Below are 14,796 nucleotides of genomic sequence, written 5' to 3'. Positions count from 1 at the left end.
GAAAAGATGTTAACAGGGTGGCTGCAATACCACCAGATCAGTGACTTATTAAAGGAAGATAAAAAGAGAAATGGGTTCGAAGATAAAAAATCGCTGTAAAGATAAAATTTTATCAAGAATGTATAGTTTATTGCTAGAATGGTATACAAAAGACGAAGAAGTAAAGGAATCAATGATAAAATGGGCAATTGATATTGGGCATAACATTGAATTGGATGCGTGGAAAAGATTATGGAAGGAGAGTTCGAGATTTACAGGATGCATGGCTCTAAAGGAAAACCTGCTAAAAATGATGTATAGATGGCATTTGACACCAGTAAAATTAGCTAAAATGTATAGGAAAAAAGAAAGAAAATGTTGGAAATGTAAAAAGGCAGATGGGGACTATTTTCATATGTGTTGGACCTGCGATAAGGTAAAAAAAAATTGGGAATCAATTTATAATGAACTCAAAAAAATATTTAGATATACTTTCTCCAAAAGACCGGAAGCGTGTCTATTAGGCTTAATAGGAACAGAAATTAAAATGGAAGATCAAAATTTGTTCATGTATGCTACAGCTGCCGCGAGAACCCTTCTGGCCCAAAGATGGAAAGTACAAGATATACCAACTATTCAGGAGTGGCAGGCGAAGTTGACAGAATATGCAGAACTTGCCAAACTGTCAGGGAGGATCCGGGACCAGGGAGATCAAAGTTACCAAAATAACTGGAGTAAATTTATTGAATATTTAAAGAAGAATTGTAAAGAGGTCAAGACACACACCAAAACTCCACTTCGTTTCTGCTAAACTCTGCTGATAAGAGTGTGCACATAGCCTTCAAGATATGTGTCACTGGTGTGCACCGGGACTGATGATTTGTAAGTGTTCCGTGGTTGTGCTTCATCAGGAAGACGCCAGAGAGGTTTGTCCCATCCCGGGGGCTGCATGTGACCCCCTGGCATGTTCCAACAGACCCAAGATCATCATCCGAGTCCGTTCTCAAGGGTGGCCCAGAGGGTGACAACAATAGAACAAGCCTTCTCTGTGGTAGCCCCTTGTTTAATGGAATGCTCTCTCTAGGAAGGCCTGCCTGGCACCAACCTTTTCATTGGTTCAGCAAAGGTCCCCCCCCAAAAAAAAATAGCTGGGCAGCACCAATGATATGACTGTGCTGTCAAATCTGTTTTTTTTAATAATGCTGATGGTTAATGGGGCCAATGTAGCCATCTCCCAACCAGCCGCCAGCCCGTGAGTCCTCTGTGCATTTCTGGGAGATGAAACTGGCTTCTCACAGCCAGCCAGCTTGCTTCCTCAGAGCTGGCACTAGGAGGTCACAAAACTGCCAGAAGCAGAGAGAGGCCAATGTTTTGCCCTCCCTCCCTCCCAAGGCAGCAGGCCAGCCCTAGGAGCCCTAGCCAGCTACAACTAGGTTGCTAGCAACAAGTGATGGAGAGCAAGCAGATTAGCTTGAGCACTTGTCTTTGTGCCCATCAGCCAATTTTGCTAGAAACCTATTGGCGTAAACAGACCAGAGAGCATTTGGAGCCTGTTATCCCCAGATAACTGGACATTTAAGACAGAGCCAAGCTAAAATCCCTCAGAAGGCCTTTCTCCAACACCAAAGAGGATTTCTGAGATTTTCCTTTTTTTCTGCTTGCCCTCTTAGAAAGAGGAACTTTCTTCAAATATCCTCCACAATTTTGGTGGGGGGTGGGTACATTCCCCTCTTCCAATGTTCTAGGATGATGTTACGGGGGAAAGCATGAACCAGCATTTTACCATTCACTCCAGTTCCTTAAATAATGTAGACGTATTTTGGCCTGGGGTCTCAGGCTACTCTACAACACTACTCGGACACAATATGCTTTTTATATATGCTGCAATGCCAGCCATTCCCTCCTGCTAAATAGCTCTTCCACCTGATTCCAGAGTTGAACTAGAACCTGCCGAAATCTCCCAGGTGGCCGACATCCGCTACACGCCCTTCCCACTCTCCTGTGCGTACACACAAGACTTCCTCCGCCCACACCTTCATAGTAGCCATAAGTGGCGTTCTTGAACTCAGTCCAGGTGATGTGGCCATCACTATTCTTGTCATAGTCCTTCCAGTTCTTGTTCACGTTCTCGTAGATGTAGCGGTTTTGAGTGTGCTTGATCCATTCCTTCAGCTCAGGCTGAGTCACAAAACCGTCCCCATCCCGGTCGATTCGATCCACAATCTTTCTGCAGAGGGAAGGTTCAAGAACAAAGAGGCTTAGAGAGCAGGGAAATGGCCAAGATATGTCCATAATACAAATATGAGAAAGGACTTGCTAGATCACTCTAAAGGCCCAACTAATCTAGTCCAGCTTCCTGTTCTCTCAGTTGGTCACCCAGATGCCTTTGAGAAGTTCCAAAACAGGAACTGAACACAATGGAGCTGTCCCTATTTGTGAGTCCCAATAGCTAGTATTCAGAGCACCCCTGGATGGTTAAGTCCAGTCAAATGCGACTATGGGGTCGCGGCGCTCATCTCGCTTTCAGGCCGAGGGAGCCAGTGTTTGTCCACCGACAGCTTTCCGGGTCGTGTGGCCAGTATGACTAAACCGCTTCTGGCACAACGGAACACCGTGACAGAAACCAGAGCGCATGGAAACACCATTTACCTTCCAGCCACAGTGGTACCTATTTATCTACTTGCACTGGCATGCTTTCGAACTGCTAGGTTGGCAGGAGCTGGGACAGAGCAACGGGAGCTCACCCCGTCATGGGGATTTGAACCCCCAACCTTCTGATCAGCAAGCCCAAGAGGCTCAGTGGTTTAGACCACAGCGCCAGCTGCATCTGGCATTACCCCCAACCTTTAAAGACCTGCATTCACTCAGCTTCCATTTTCTAGAGGCAGACCGACCATGTAGCTTCTGCCACGTTCCCAATACACAAAGTAAAAGTTGTTCTCTGACTCTGAAAGCCGTCCACCCCACCTTCCTGCCTCTGCCACCTTGTTTTCTTCCTCCTCTCACACCTATGAATTTTTTTGGGTTATGGGCAACTCCTGTGATTGGTCAGAGCCAGTTGCCAATCTGAATCAACCGGGGTCAAAAGCTCTTAAAAATGGAATATTGCCAACATTCTGTCATCCTTCCTTGTCCTTTACCTGCCTTCTGACCACCCAAGATGCTGCATTTACTTACGAGGAGGATCCTCATTTGGTGTGAATGTAAAGCTAGATTTAGCTAGTTTTCTAAAAGTGTTTTATTTTTTCCCCATGCACCGCTCTTTCTTTTCCTTTGCTGTCCTCTTTATTTATTTAAACTCTTAATTTAAGTCTGAATAAAGTTTAAACTTTATTTAAAAGCTCCTAAAATGGCCTGTAATGGTTCAGCTGCCCACAAGACACTGGGTTCTACCCAATCTCAGGCTGCTTACACACCATGCATTTGAAGTGCATGGATTCTCCCAAAGAATCCTGGGAAGTGTAGTTAATTAAGGGTGCGGGGGGGTCTAGCTCTGTGAGGGGTAAACTACAATTACCAGGATTCTTTGGAGGCTTTTAATGGATGGTGTGTACCAGCCTCCATCATACAGTGATACCCACTGCAATTAATGGGCACGTGATAGATAGATATGATAGAATCTTATACGAGTTGGATTCTATCATCTTACTGTGAGTGCTTATGTTTATGACCGAACAATTTATCTATTTAAGTGAATGGGCACGAAAAAACTTCAATGCTTTAATTTCAGTGGGTCTTCTGTGAATAGAACTTGACCGAATGCAACCCTTTCCCCCCTCTCTCTACTGTTCCAGCATCTCTTTGGTCCTATGCTATTTCTCTTTGGGTCTAAGAAGAGTGGACGAAAGCAAGCACACTGTTCTCTGGGGGTGGGCAGGTATGTGTTTGATACTCCCTCACCTCAATAACTCATATTCATCACTTGTAGGCCTTGAGAATGGTCCCTGCATCAAAGTCAGAGGGAGGAGAAGAGCTGGTGGCAGCAAACTTCAGCTCAGAGAGGCAGGAGCTAGTACATTTCCTGGCAGTGAACTCCACAGTTTAGCTAAGCACTGTGTGGAAAAGTACCTCTTTTTGTCTGTCCCCAATCTTCCTACATTCAACTTCATTAGATGGTCCCTGGCTCTAGTACAGTGGTACCTCGGGTTACATATGCTTCAGGTTACAGACTCTGCTAACCCAGAAATAGTGCTTCAGGTTAAGAACTTTGCTTCAGGATGAGAACAGAAATCGTGCTCTGGCGGCACGGTGGCAGCAGGAGGCCCCATTAGCTAAAGTGGTGCTTCAGGTTAAGAACAGTTTCAGGTTAAGTACGGACCTCCGGAACGAATTAAGTACTTAACCCGAGGTACCACTGTATTATAACAGAGGGAGAAACCCTAACCCCCCCCCCCCCGTCCAGTTTCTCCATTCCTTAAGATATCCACTCCTTAAGATACACAGTATTCTCATCAGGGGTGCAGGTATAAGGGGCATCTGCTTGCAGGTTAGCACTAATGGGAATTAAATCCCTCATTATCTTCGCAGCCAACTTGTGAGAGTTACTTGTCCAAGGCCACCCAGGGCGCTTCATATTCAAGAGGCACGAAGGAGACTTCAACCCGAGGAAATTTTTTTACTACACTTACAGCCCACGCTCCTTCCAAGGAGCTCAAGGCAAGGGACATCATTCTCCCCTCTCATTTTTTTTTTTTAAAGTCACCTCAATCCTCTGAGGTACATTAGGTTGAGAGGAAGTGACTGGTTCAAGGACAGCCAAGAAGCATCCTAACTGAGGGGTGTCCTCAGTTGTAACTTAACACCCTAACCACACCACCACATTGGATTTGAGGGCATTTATTTATTTATTATTATCATTATCACCATCATTAATTAATTTATACCTTGCACCTTCCTTCAAAGGAGCCCATAACTGGAACCCATAATCAATTGTAATCTGACTCAAGTCTTCCCAGACCAAGAGATCCTAAGGGTTTCAGAAAGTCCTGAGGTAAACTGGAATTTTAGCAGGGGTTCCTCAATTTAAAAAGCCAGTAATGGTGAACATGCTTCCTTGGAAACTAGTGTATCCATGGTTACCAACCTTACCTTGCACACACACACATGCACACACACATACACACGCATGGAGGTATTTCACAGAACATCCTCTTAATTCACACAGGGCAAGAGATGAGGCTCAAAAAGCCAGGCCAGGTCCCTGTACGAACCAAATATGTGGCCTATAATATACCCTGGAAACTTCTAGAATTCACAGCAGTTCCTGTGGCAGACATGTTGGGAGTGCTTTAGCACAGGAACGGCCTGGCTTGAGGCAGGACGTTTGAAAGCTACAGCTCTCTTCACTATGCCACACTGGCTCTCCTCGTTCCAGGCAGAATGCCTCACTGCCCAGTCAGTTTTCTGCTCTGCTGGGCAGAAAACCTGATGCCTTAAGGAAACTAGTTTGAAATGGTTGGGAGGTCTCATCTCTAAAATTAAGTTTTGGGCCTCTCTGGAAGAACACCAAAGACTGGCTTAGTGGGAACACAAAATCCCTCTTTGTGCATCCAGATGAACGCATGTGGGCACGAAATGTGTGTGTGTGGGGGGGGGACAAGCAGGTGTGCACACCCTACTCCACCCTGGACATTGGGGGCACAGACTGCCCACACCCCAAACTTTCCTGCATTGATCAGGAAGGTCTAAAGCAGGGGTCAGCAAACTTTTTCAGCAGAGGGCCAGTCCACTGTCCTTCAGACCTTGTGGGGGGGCCAGACTATATTTTGAAAAAAACCCCAAAAACAATTCCTATACCCCACATATAACCCAGTGGTGCATTTTAAATAAAAGCACACATGCTACTCATGTAAAAACACCAGGCAGGCCCCACAAATAACCCAGAGATGTATTTTAAATAAAAGAATGCATTCTACTCATGGAAAAACACGCTGATTCCTGGACTATCAATGGGCCGGATTCAGAAGGTGATTGGGCCGGATTTGGCCCCCGGGCCATAGTTTGCCTACCCATGGTCTAAAGGGGCTTCTAAGCATGTTGAGCAAAAGACACTGAGATACCCATTTAGACCTTCCCTCTTAACATGGAGCAGGTAGGACCATGTGTTCCCACCCCTGAACACTTTATGCCCATTTACGCATTTGAGGAATGTGTGACAGGACTTCTGCAGCACTCTTTCGTGTGTGTTTGGCCAATAATAAAAGAGAGTAACATGGTGAAAGCCAAGTGCTGTCTCTGGTCAACGCAATGAAATTTAAGGCACTGCACAATTGTCAGATTGCTGCGTTTTGCATAATGTCTTGTCTAATCGTAATGGGGTCTTTGTGTTAAGCAGGAGTGGAGAACCTGCGGCCTTTGAAATGTTGCTGGACTGTAACTCCCCTCAGCCCTGACCACGGGCCATACTGGAGTTCAACATCTGGAAAGGGTCAAAGGTTAACCGCCATATCAACAATGCGCTGGAAGCCATTGTGGCAGGCAAGTGGCAATACAGTGGTACCTCGGGTTACATATGCTTCAGGTTACATACGATTCAGGTTACAGACTCCGCTAACCCAGAAATAGTACCTCGGGTTAAGAACTTTGCTTCAGAATGAGAACAGAAATTGTGCAACAGCGGCGCGGCGGCAGCGGGAGGCCCCATTAGCTAAAGTGGTGCTTCAGGTTAAGAACAGTTTCAGATTAAGTATGGACCTCCGGAACGAATTAAGTACTTAACCCGAGGTACCACTGTACTCAGGTGCTCTGAAACTGCCTGCGAATGACATCGGGATGACCCACATTCTGTATCAAGAACACTTGGATTATGCAGCCTGTCTAAATCAGCCTTCCCCAACCTATTATGTTTTGGACTATAACTCCCATCATTCCTGACCTTTGGCTGGGGCTGATGGGAGTTGGAGTACCAGGCTGTGGAAAGCTGACCTAAATCAATGCTAGTTAAGGTTGCTTGTTGTGCGAAATTTATTCTAGTTTCACTAGCTTGTGAAGATGGGCAATGTACTATGCAAGGCACTAAAGCCTTACCCATAGAACATGGGGAATGCTACTCACGTGTGTGTCCCCCCCACTTAACCCATGAGATGCCATCAACCACACAAATCTAGAAGCTTGCTCCTCCTCCCTCAGCTCCTCAAGATGCAAAATTCTTCACCCAACAGCAGAGTTCCAATTACCCAAGCCGCTGTTTGCTTTCTTCAGGAGTCAACTGGTCAAACGTTTTGGCATCTTCCTTGCCCAGAAAGGCTTCGTGATCATATTGGAAATCTTGGTTGTCGTCGTGAGGGTGGTCGCTCAAGTCTTGGTTATGGTGGACACGGTCCTTTTTGTCGGGGGGAGGCTTGGCCAAGACCCACGTGAGGCACACAGTCAACAGGCAGGAGGAAAACAGCATCTTCTGCCAAGCCATTGTACACAACTTGGGAACAAGGAAGAAAGGTCAGTAAGGAAAGAAAACACACACACGGTGCATATATAAATCATGAGCCAGCCAGCTTTGCTCCAAATGGGTCTACACTCCACACCGCTTCCAAGACAGGAAGATGACAAGGGAATATTAGCTGCCATCTGTTGGCTTTTGGGATCCCATGTGCCCTCCCCTATGGTTTGACTAGCCTTTACCAGGCGCCAAGCCTTTAGTCTAGCAAGCCCTGTCCTGTGGAACTCCTTGCCAATAGAAGTTTGGCAGGAGGGCCTCTGCTCATTATCAGGTGCCTTCTAAAAACTGTGCTACTCTGGACTTTCAAATCTGAGATTCTTTCACATCCAGCTTAAACTGATGTGTTTCTTTATTTTCACTGCAATACTGTATTTTTTGGTTGGTATACTGCCTTGTGATATTTCGTAGAATCAAAGTTGGAAAGGGGCCCTGAGGATCTTCCTAGTCCAACACGCCCCCCCACCGCAATGCAGTTGTCCCATATGGAAATCAAACCTGCAACCTTGGCATCAGCACCACACTCTAACAAGCAGAGCTATCCAGCAATATTTTCATATGAAAGTGCAGCCTGGAAAAATTCAAATACAACCTAAAAAAAAAAGTCAGCCTCCCTGTTTATCCTCTTATTTACACACACAAACCAGTCCCGCAATACTTGAATCCTTGTCCCCAGAGTCTCCTCACTACTTTCATTGCCATTTACACCCTGATACAATCATGCCTGAGATATCTTTGCTCCTTAGCTTCACCCCCATCTAACATCCAAAGGTCTTCTGCTCCCTCAAAAGGCTCTGTCCCTCCTCCTTCGCTGCCCCAGATACGTTGAACTGCCTTTGAGTACACCTGTCCTGAAGCCACCTCTCTCATTTCATTCAAACGCCCTCTCAAAATCCACTCCCCCCCGCAAAGCCTTTGGTGCACACCCCCGGTTCCCACGCCCTGGTACAGCTCAGCCCATAACTAAGTCTAAGCACATGCAACTGAAGCAACTTACATATTGCTTCCCCGTTTACCCCTTTCTCTGTCATCTGCCCTGTGTCAATTTTAGCTTGTAAGCTCCTGTGGGCAGGGACCTGTCCTCTTATACTCCGTAAAGTGCAATATAACTGACGGTGGAGAAAGAATGCTATTCCACTTCCTCGCATGCCAGGAAGTCCTATTGCCTACATTTCAAAATCATCTGACTTAGCTCAGTTGATTGGAGCGCGGTGCTAATAACGTCAAGGTTGCAGGTTCAATCCCCACATGGGACAGCTGCATTTTCCTGCAGGACGCTGAAGTAAGATGATCCTCAGGGTTCCTTCCAGCTCTCCAATTCTATGATTCTCGATATTTGCTACATGCTTCACCCCACTACACTCCTTTTAAACAAGTATTTATTTATTACAGTTTCTTCCTATCATCATCATCATCAATCTTTATTACGGTCCAGAGACCCAACAAATCGTTACAAAGCAATACACAGTTCATACAGCCTACCTCCAGGTTAAACAAGCATTTTGTTCAGAATATAGGGATCATTGGTTCTTGCAACCACCGATAAAAACTTTGCCACTGCTAATGCTCTAGCATTTGTCTGGTCTTCCAGTAGGAACCTGACATAGCGAGCCTCTGATTTTCCCGGGAAAAGTACCAGCAATGGTACCAGTTCAGCCCCGGCTTGCTCATATTTTGCACAGTGCAACAAAATATGTTTTATGGAATCGATGTCTTGAGCACACGAGCAAAGTCTGTCCTGATAGGGAACTCTTCCTATTATTTATATAAGCATTTAAATATTGCCCTCTCAGAAACGCAGCAATATAATTAAAAACAAAACAAAAGCATTAAAAGCAGGACAAAACAATTACTAAAATGACTGGCTACTTGAGAAGATATAAACAAATGCATAAGTCTGTTCGCGGGGGGGGGGGGGAGTCTTCAAGAGGCAGCTGAAAGTCAAATGTGAGGATGTCTATGGAATCTCTACTGGAAGAGTCTACATGGGGGCAGCAAACATCACAGACTTCTCAATATTTTCCCAGAGAGCTCAGTACCACATGCATGGTTCTTTACCAGAACAAGCACCCCGGTTTCATCACCACAACGCCCAGTGAGGTAGGATGGGCTGAAACTCATCCAATGTTCAGTTTTGAACTTGGTTCTCCCCAGTCTCAGTCCAACACTCTAACCACTAGATTCAGGTAGGTAGCCGTGTTGGTCTGGCGCAGTCGAAATAAAAAAATAAAAAATAGTCCAGTAGCACCTTAGAGAGCAACTATGTTTGTTCTAGGTATAAGCACTTATTCAGCTTAAGAAGTGTGCATGCACACGAAAGTTTCTATACTTAGAACAAACTTAGTAGGTCTCTAAGGTGCTACTAAGGGACGCAGGTGGCGCTGTGGGTTAAAGCCTCAGCGCCTAGGACTTGCCGATTGAAAGGTCGGCGGTTCGAATCCCTGCGGCGGGGTGCGCTCCCGCTGCTCGGTCCCAGCGCCTGCCAACCTAGCAGTTTGAAAGCACCTCCGGGTGCAAGTAGATAAATAGGGACCGCTTACCAGCGGGAAGGTAAACGGCGTTTCCGTGTGCGGCTCTGGCTCGCCAGAGCAGTGATGTCACGCTGGCCACGTGACCCGGAAGTGTCTCCGGACAGCGCTGGCCCCTGGCCTCTTGAGTGAGATGGGCGCACAACCCCAGAGTCTGTCAAGACTGGCCCGTATAGGCAGGGGTACCTTTACCTTTACCTGTAAGGTGCTACTGGACTGTTTTAAAATTTTGATTCTAACCATTGTTTCACGAACACCATAGATAAGATGCCCCCAAGCTCATCAATTGTTTCCACTCTCCCATACCAAAGAAACAAGGAGTTTCCACCTTCTTTGATTCCGTTTCACCCAGCCATGCACACAAGTTTCTCTTTTAGAGAGCGTTGGGAGTTTTGACCCACTAAGAGAACCCAGGAGTCCCGGCTTGTAATCTGTTCTCCTACATACATTTTAACCCAGAACACCACTGGATCTCTTGAGCTCTAAGGACCTGGAGTGAGAGATGAAGTTCTGAAACAAGGACTGTGCCTGCTATTTCGAGGGCAAACTAAAAAAAGGAGAAGAATAAATTCAGTAATCCCAGCAGCATAGGGGAACTAGGCCAGTTCCCAACTGTGCTGCCCAAAATACAGAATGTTCAATTCCTGGAGGCATCTGAATTAAAACTGTCCCCACTTTGCTGTGAACAAAGCTTATTGAGGATGAAAGTGACAGCAGAATCAGAACAACACATTACTTCCTGGGCTGCGGTACAGAGAGGACACATCCAATGCCAAATTATTTAAACCACTAGGAAAAGGCAACTTTGGGGCTCGAAACAAGCTGGACACCACTCCACTCCTCCATAGCCCAACTACTGCTCTTCCCTAACCCACACTTGCAGACTACCGCGCCACTGTGAAATGTGCAAAACTAAAACCGAGCCCTTCCAGATATACAAAGCAACTTGCCTCCGAAGGAAAGCAGAGCTAACATGCCAAAGATAGAGAAAAGAAAAACACAAGCGACTTTCTCGTCCAACACTGCAAAGACTTTGGAAGCCACAAGTTTAAACAAAGACAGTGTCTCAGAATAAGCTGACACTGGTAACTACACTCCACAATGAAGAAAGGAAGGGAAGCATGTCTAACCCCAGGACAAAAAAGGGGGGTGGGAATCGGCATCTGACATCAGGAAACGGGCCGGATGAAGAAGCGGGGCGGGCTATACGGCAGGGGTAGCCAACGTGGTCATCCCTGACTATAGGCCATGCTCGCTGCTGGGAGATGCAAGACCAACAAACTCTCCAAAGGCACCACGTGAGATGTCCGTGGCATAAAGGATGCGGGTCTGAAGCAAACTTCTGGGCCAATGCAGCCCCCCTACGCCGCCCCCAAAGAGTGCCTTAGCAATGCCCTCTACTTTTGCCCAATCTCAAGCACCAATTCTGACCCAAGAGCCGAGCCGCAACAACCCAAGGCGCAGCGCAGCCACGCTGCTCTTTTCCGAGGGACGCAAGAGGCTAGTTGTGGGGGGCGGGGGGGGGAAGGGAAATCACAATTCCTTCAGTCCACCGCGGCATCGCGGTAGTCTGCAAGCTCAGCCTCTATCAGGATGCCCCGACTAACTGTATCCGCCGGGCATTGCACCCTGCAAAAAAGCAAAATCCGTGCATTACAATGCCCGCGTGTCTCCAACAAGCGTTTTCCGCTCCCTAATAAAGATTCCCCCCTTCCTCAGGGTCTCCAGCAGGGCCCTTCCCCTCTCCTAAGTCGAGCCGCCCCACCTCTCCTCTGAGCCCCTCCTTGCATTCAGCCCCGCACCCCACAGCCCCAGCATGAAAACCTCTTGCAAGCGCGCCTCGCCCTGCTCACCAGTAGCAGCAGCCCGCGCGATGGATGCTCCCTCTGCAAGTGCCGCCCCGTCTCATCTTCAGCCCGGCTGGTGTCTCTCCGCCCCGCCCTCCTGCCCGCCAGGGCGACGCCCCTCATCCCCGCAGAGCCCAATCGGAGGCCGCCGTCGGCCCAGGGGCGTGGCCGAGGGGCTCCGGGACTGGCCGGCCGGCGCCACGTTGACACAAAGTTCCATTCTTCCCACAGTTTTTCCCCCCTTCCTCCGCCCCCCCCCCAAGTTACAGCGAGGCAGGGCGGGCTCTGGCTTCCTCCGGGCGACCCCTCTTCTTGTCGACCAACGGCAGAAAGACACCTACCCCTGCCGCCACCCCCCAGGGCTGCTCCAGCCCCAATGATCCGCCGCCGCCCTTTAATCCACCCCCACCCCCCCAATTTGGCAATCGCTCCGGGGTTTCAGTAGGTACGAAATGTGGGTCTGGGGCGTATAAAAGGGCAGCGTGGACGGATGGGGGGGGTGCAGCCTTAAGCACAGCGACCTTGCAAACCCCATTGAGTGCAATCATGGAAAAATCACAGAGCTGTAGAGTTAGAGGCGCTCCCCAGGGTCATCTAGTCCAATGCAGGAATCTCAAATTAGTTTTGGCTTTTCCCCGCTTGGGTGGGGCTTAGAGATACTCAGGAATCCCTTAACTTCCAGCTCCCATCCCTAGATGCCTCCCTTTCACCTCTCAGAAAGTTTTGCTGCCTGAGGCAAAGGACAAGATAAGATAAACGTAAGCACACACACATCAACCTGATCTGCACACATTGAAACTGATCGGCTTGGCATTTTAACCTTACTTTGACACTGGCACCGGGAGCGGCCTGAGTCAGTCCATTGGTCTGTGATGTCTACTCTGACTTGCAGCAGCTCTCTAGGGCAGGGGTCAGCAAAGTTTTTCAGCAGGGGACGGGTCTACTGCCCTCAGTCCTTGGGGCTGGACTATATTTTGGAGAGAGAAAAAATGAATGAATTCCTATGCCCCACAAATAACCCAGAGATGCATTTTAAATAAAAGGACACATTCTACTCATGGAAAAACACACTGATTCCCGGACCGTCCGCAGGCCGGATTTAGAAGGCGATTGGGCCGGATCTGGCCCCTGGGCCTTAGTTTGCCTACCCATGCTCTAGGGCAGGGGTCTGCAACCTTTAAGACAAAAAGAGCCACTTGGACCCGTTTCCGAAGAAAAAAAAACTGGGAGCCGCAAAACTCGTCATTATAAAAATAACTTTTTTGTCACTTTTTAAAATTATTTCTTTGTTTGACCCCTCAGAATTACTCCTCCTCATAGAAATAAACGTTAAATTAACAAGTTACCTTTTTGTGTTCGTGTGTTCTTCACTCCCCTTCAAAACAGTGACCAGCGTACATGCCCCCTTTCAATGCAGTGACCAGCGTACATGCCCCTTACAATGTAGCGGGCGGGCGGGTGGGAAAGTGACGTCGGGACAGTGTGTGACTAACGCACGCACCGCCCCCATGCGACATCACAGCCAGTACAGCGCCTGCCACAGTGGGGAGTGTCGGGGCGCACAATGTGCCTCCTCCCCTCGCTAGTATCCGCCCCGGAGCTGCGGCAAAGGTGTAAAAGAGCCACATGCGGCTCCGGAGTCGCGGGTTGCTGACCCCTGCTCTAGGGTATCAGGTTCAGAGTTTCTGGGACCTTCTGCATGCAAGGCAGAGGCTTTACCGCTGAGCTAGAGGCTTAGAGGGAACAGAGCAGGGGTTACCACCTGTCCCCCCAGCATCCACCCAACACTTCACTCTCCTTCATAGTAGGAATCAAGTCCTTGCCATCAGAAGTCAAAGGAAGGAAGAGAGGTTTGATCTGAATAGGTTTAGGTGGTGCTTAAGTCTGCATAGAATAAGTCAGATATTTCTGTAGCATTTACCCGCTGCCTTGTGGGACATCTATGGGAGGCAAAACAGCTAAGGATTAAACACTACACAAATCCAGAGTGGAGTCCCTAAGATGGTTGGATGGTGCATTGTAAACCCCCCTCCGGCAACTCCTGCAGCCAAGCTGGTGCCAAATGTATTGCTCTACACATCAGCAAGGCTGAGGGGGGGGGGTCTTGTTGTCTGGGCAGCCCAGGACCTCCATACACACTGCTCAGGCGTGCGCCCCCCAAGAGATCACTTCAGTGCTGCAAATGCATCAAAAACAACGCAGGAGGCAGCAGTTACGAGTTGCCAGTCTCTGCAGCCACAGCAGGCGCTGTGATTCTCCAGTGGCTTGACTTCAACCCTGGAGGCGCACTCTATTGTCTCTCAAAATGGATGCCAACTCTCAAGGATTTTTGAAGTGTAGTGGGTTGAATGTGACAAGACTCAAGTGGGTTGCTAGTTCCTTAGGGATGTAGGAATCAGTTTTATGGCCTGTCAGATCCCTGGTCTGTCTACCTCAGAACCGTCCATCTACATTGGCTAGCAAAGGCTCTGCAGGGCTTCAGGCAGAGGTCTCCCCCAGCCCTGCTCAGAAGTGCCCATGCGACTTTCCGCATGCCCAGTGAGCTGTGGCCCTTCCTTATTTACAGGTATGTTGTTGAATCTCACCCACAAAACAGTGACAGCCCTGATGCATTCTGGGCCCACACCAGAATGTTTGAGGACAAAACTGCCTAAGGTAAGACAAGGCAAGGGGCCCCAGCAGCCACAAGTGGGGAGCCTCTTTCTTTTTTGGGAAGTGGGTTTGTTGCGCAAGACCTCCCAATCCACTGTACTTGTGCAACCCAAGTTTGCCATTGTGTGAAACAGCAACAGCTCAGGAAGTGTCCTGACTCTCTCCCTCCCAACCCCACTTCTCCCTTCCATATGTACAGATGAGTTTTGGAAAGCAACACTGATTCCAAAATGTGTGTGGGCAGCCATTTTGCTTCCCAAGCCGTAGGACTGCATCTTCCTGCCCTCCAAAAGTGTACTGATTTCTCTTCTGCCTTACATCTTGTCTGCAAATGCTCATCCATACCCACCATTCT

At 48.1% G+C, this 14,796-nt stretch overlaps 1 protein-coding gene across 3 annotated transcripts in view; it reads right to left on the bottom strand.

Annotated features, from left to right (window-relative positions):
- Nucleotides 1-14,796, bottom strand: part of LOC307200862 (reticulocalbin-1-like) — a 28,285-nt gene that overhangs the window by 8,054 nt on the left and 5,435 nt on the right. For 2 of the 3 annotated variants that reach the window (XM_079949892.1, XM_079949891.1), the window contains exons 2-3: nt 7,155-7,396; nt 2,013-2,206 (exon numbers count right to left, since the gene is read on the bottom strand). In XM_079949892.1, coding sequence (XP_079806018.1) covers nt 2,013-2,206; nt 7,155-7,396 — 436 coding nt within the window. Of the gene's footprint in view, nt 1-2,012; nt 2,207-7,154; nt 7,397-11,795; nt 11,928-14,796 lie in introns of those variants that run through there. The other variant, XM_079949893.1, reaches the window with a different exon arrangement.

This window comes from Podarcis cretensis (genome assembly GCF_951804945.1).
Source record: "Podarcis cretensis genome assembly, chromosome: 13".
Taxonomy (NCBI): domain Eukaryota; kingdom Metazoa; phylum Chordata; class Lepidosauria; order Squamata; family Lacertidae; genus Podarcis; species Podarcis cretensis.
The sequence above is the reverse complement of the archived record's forward strand: the minus strand, read 5'-3'. Positions and strand labels throughout refer to the sequence as shown.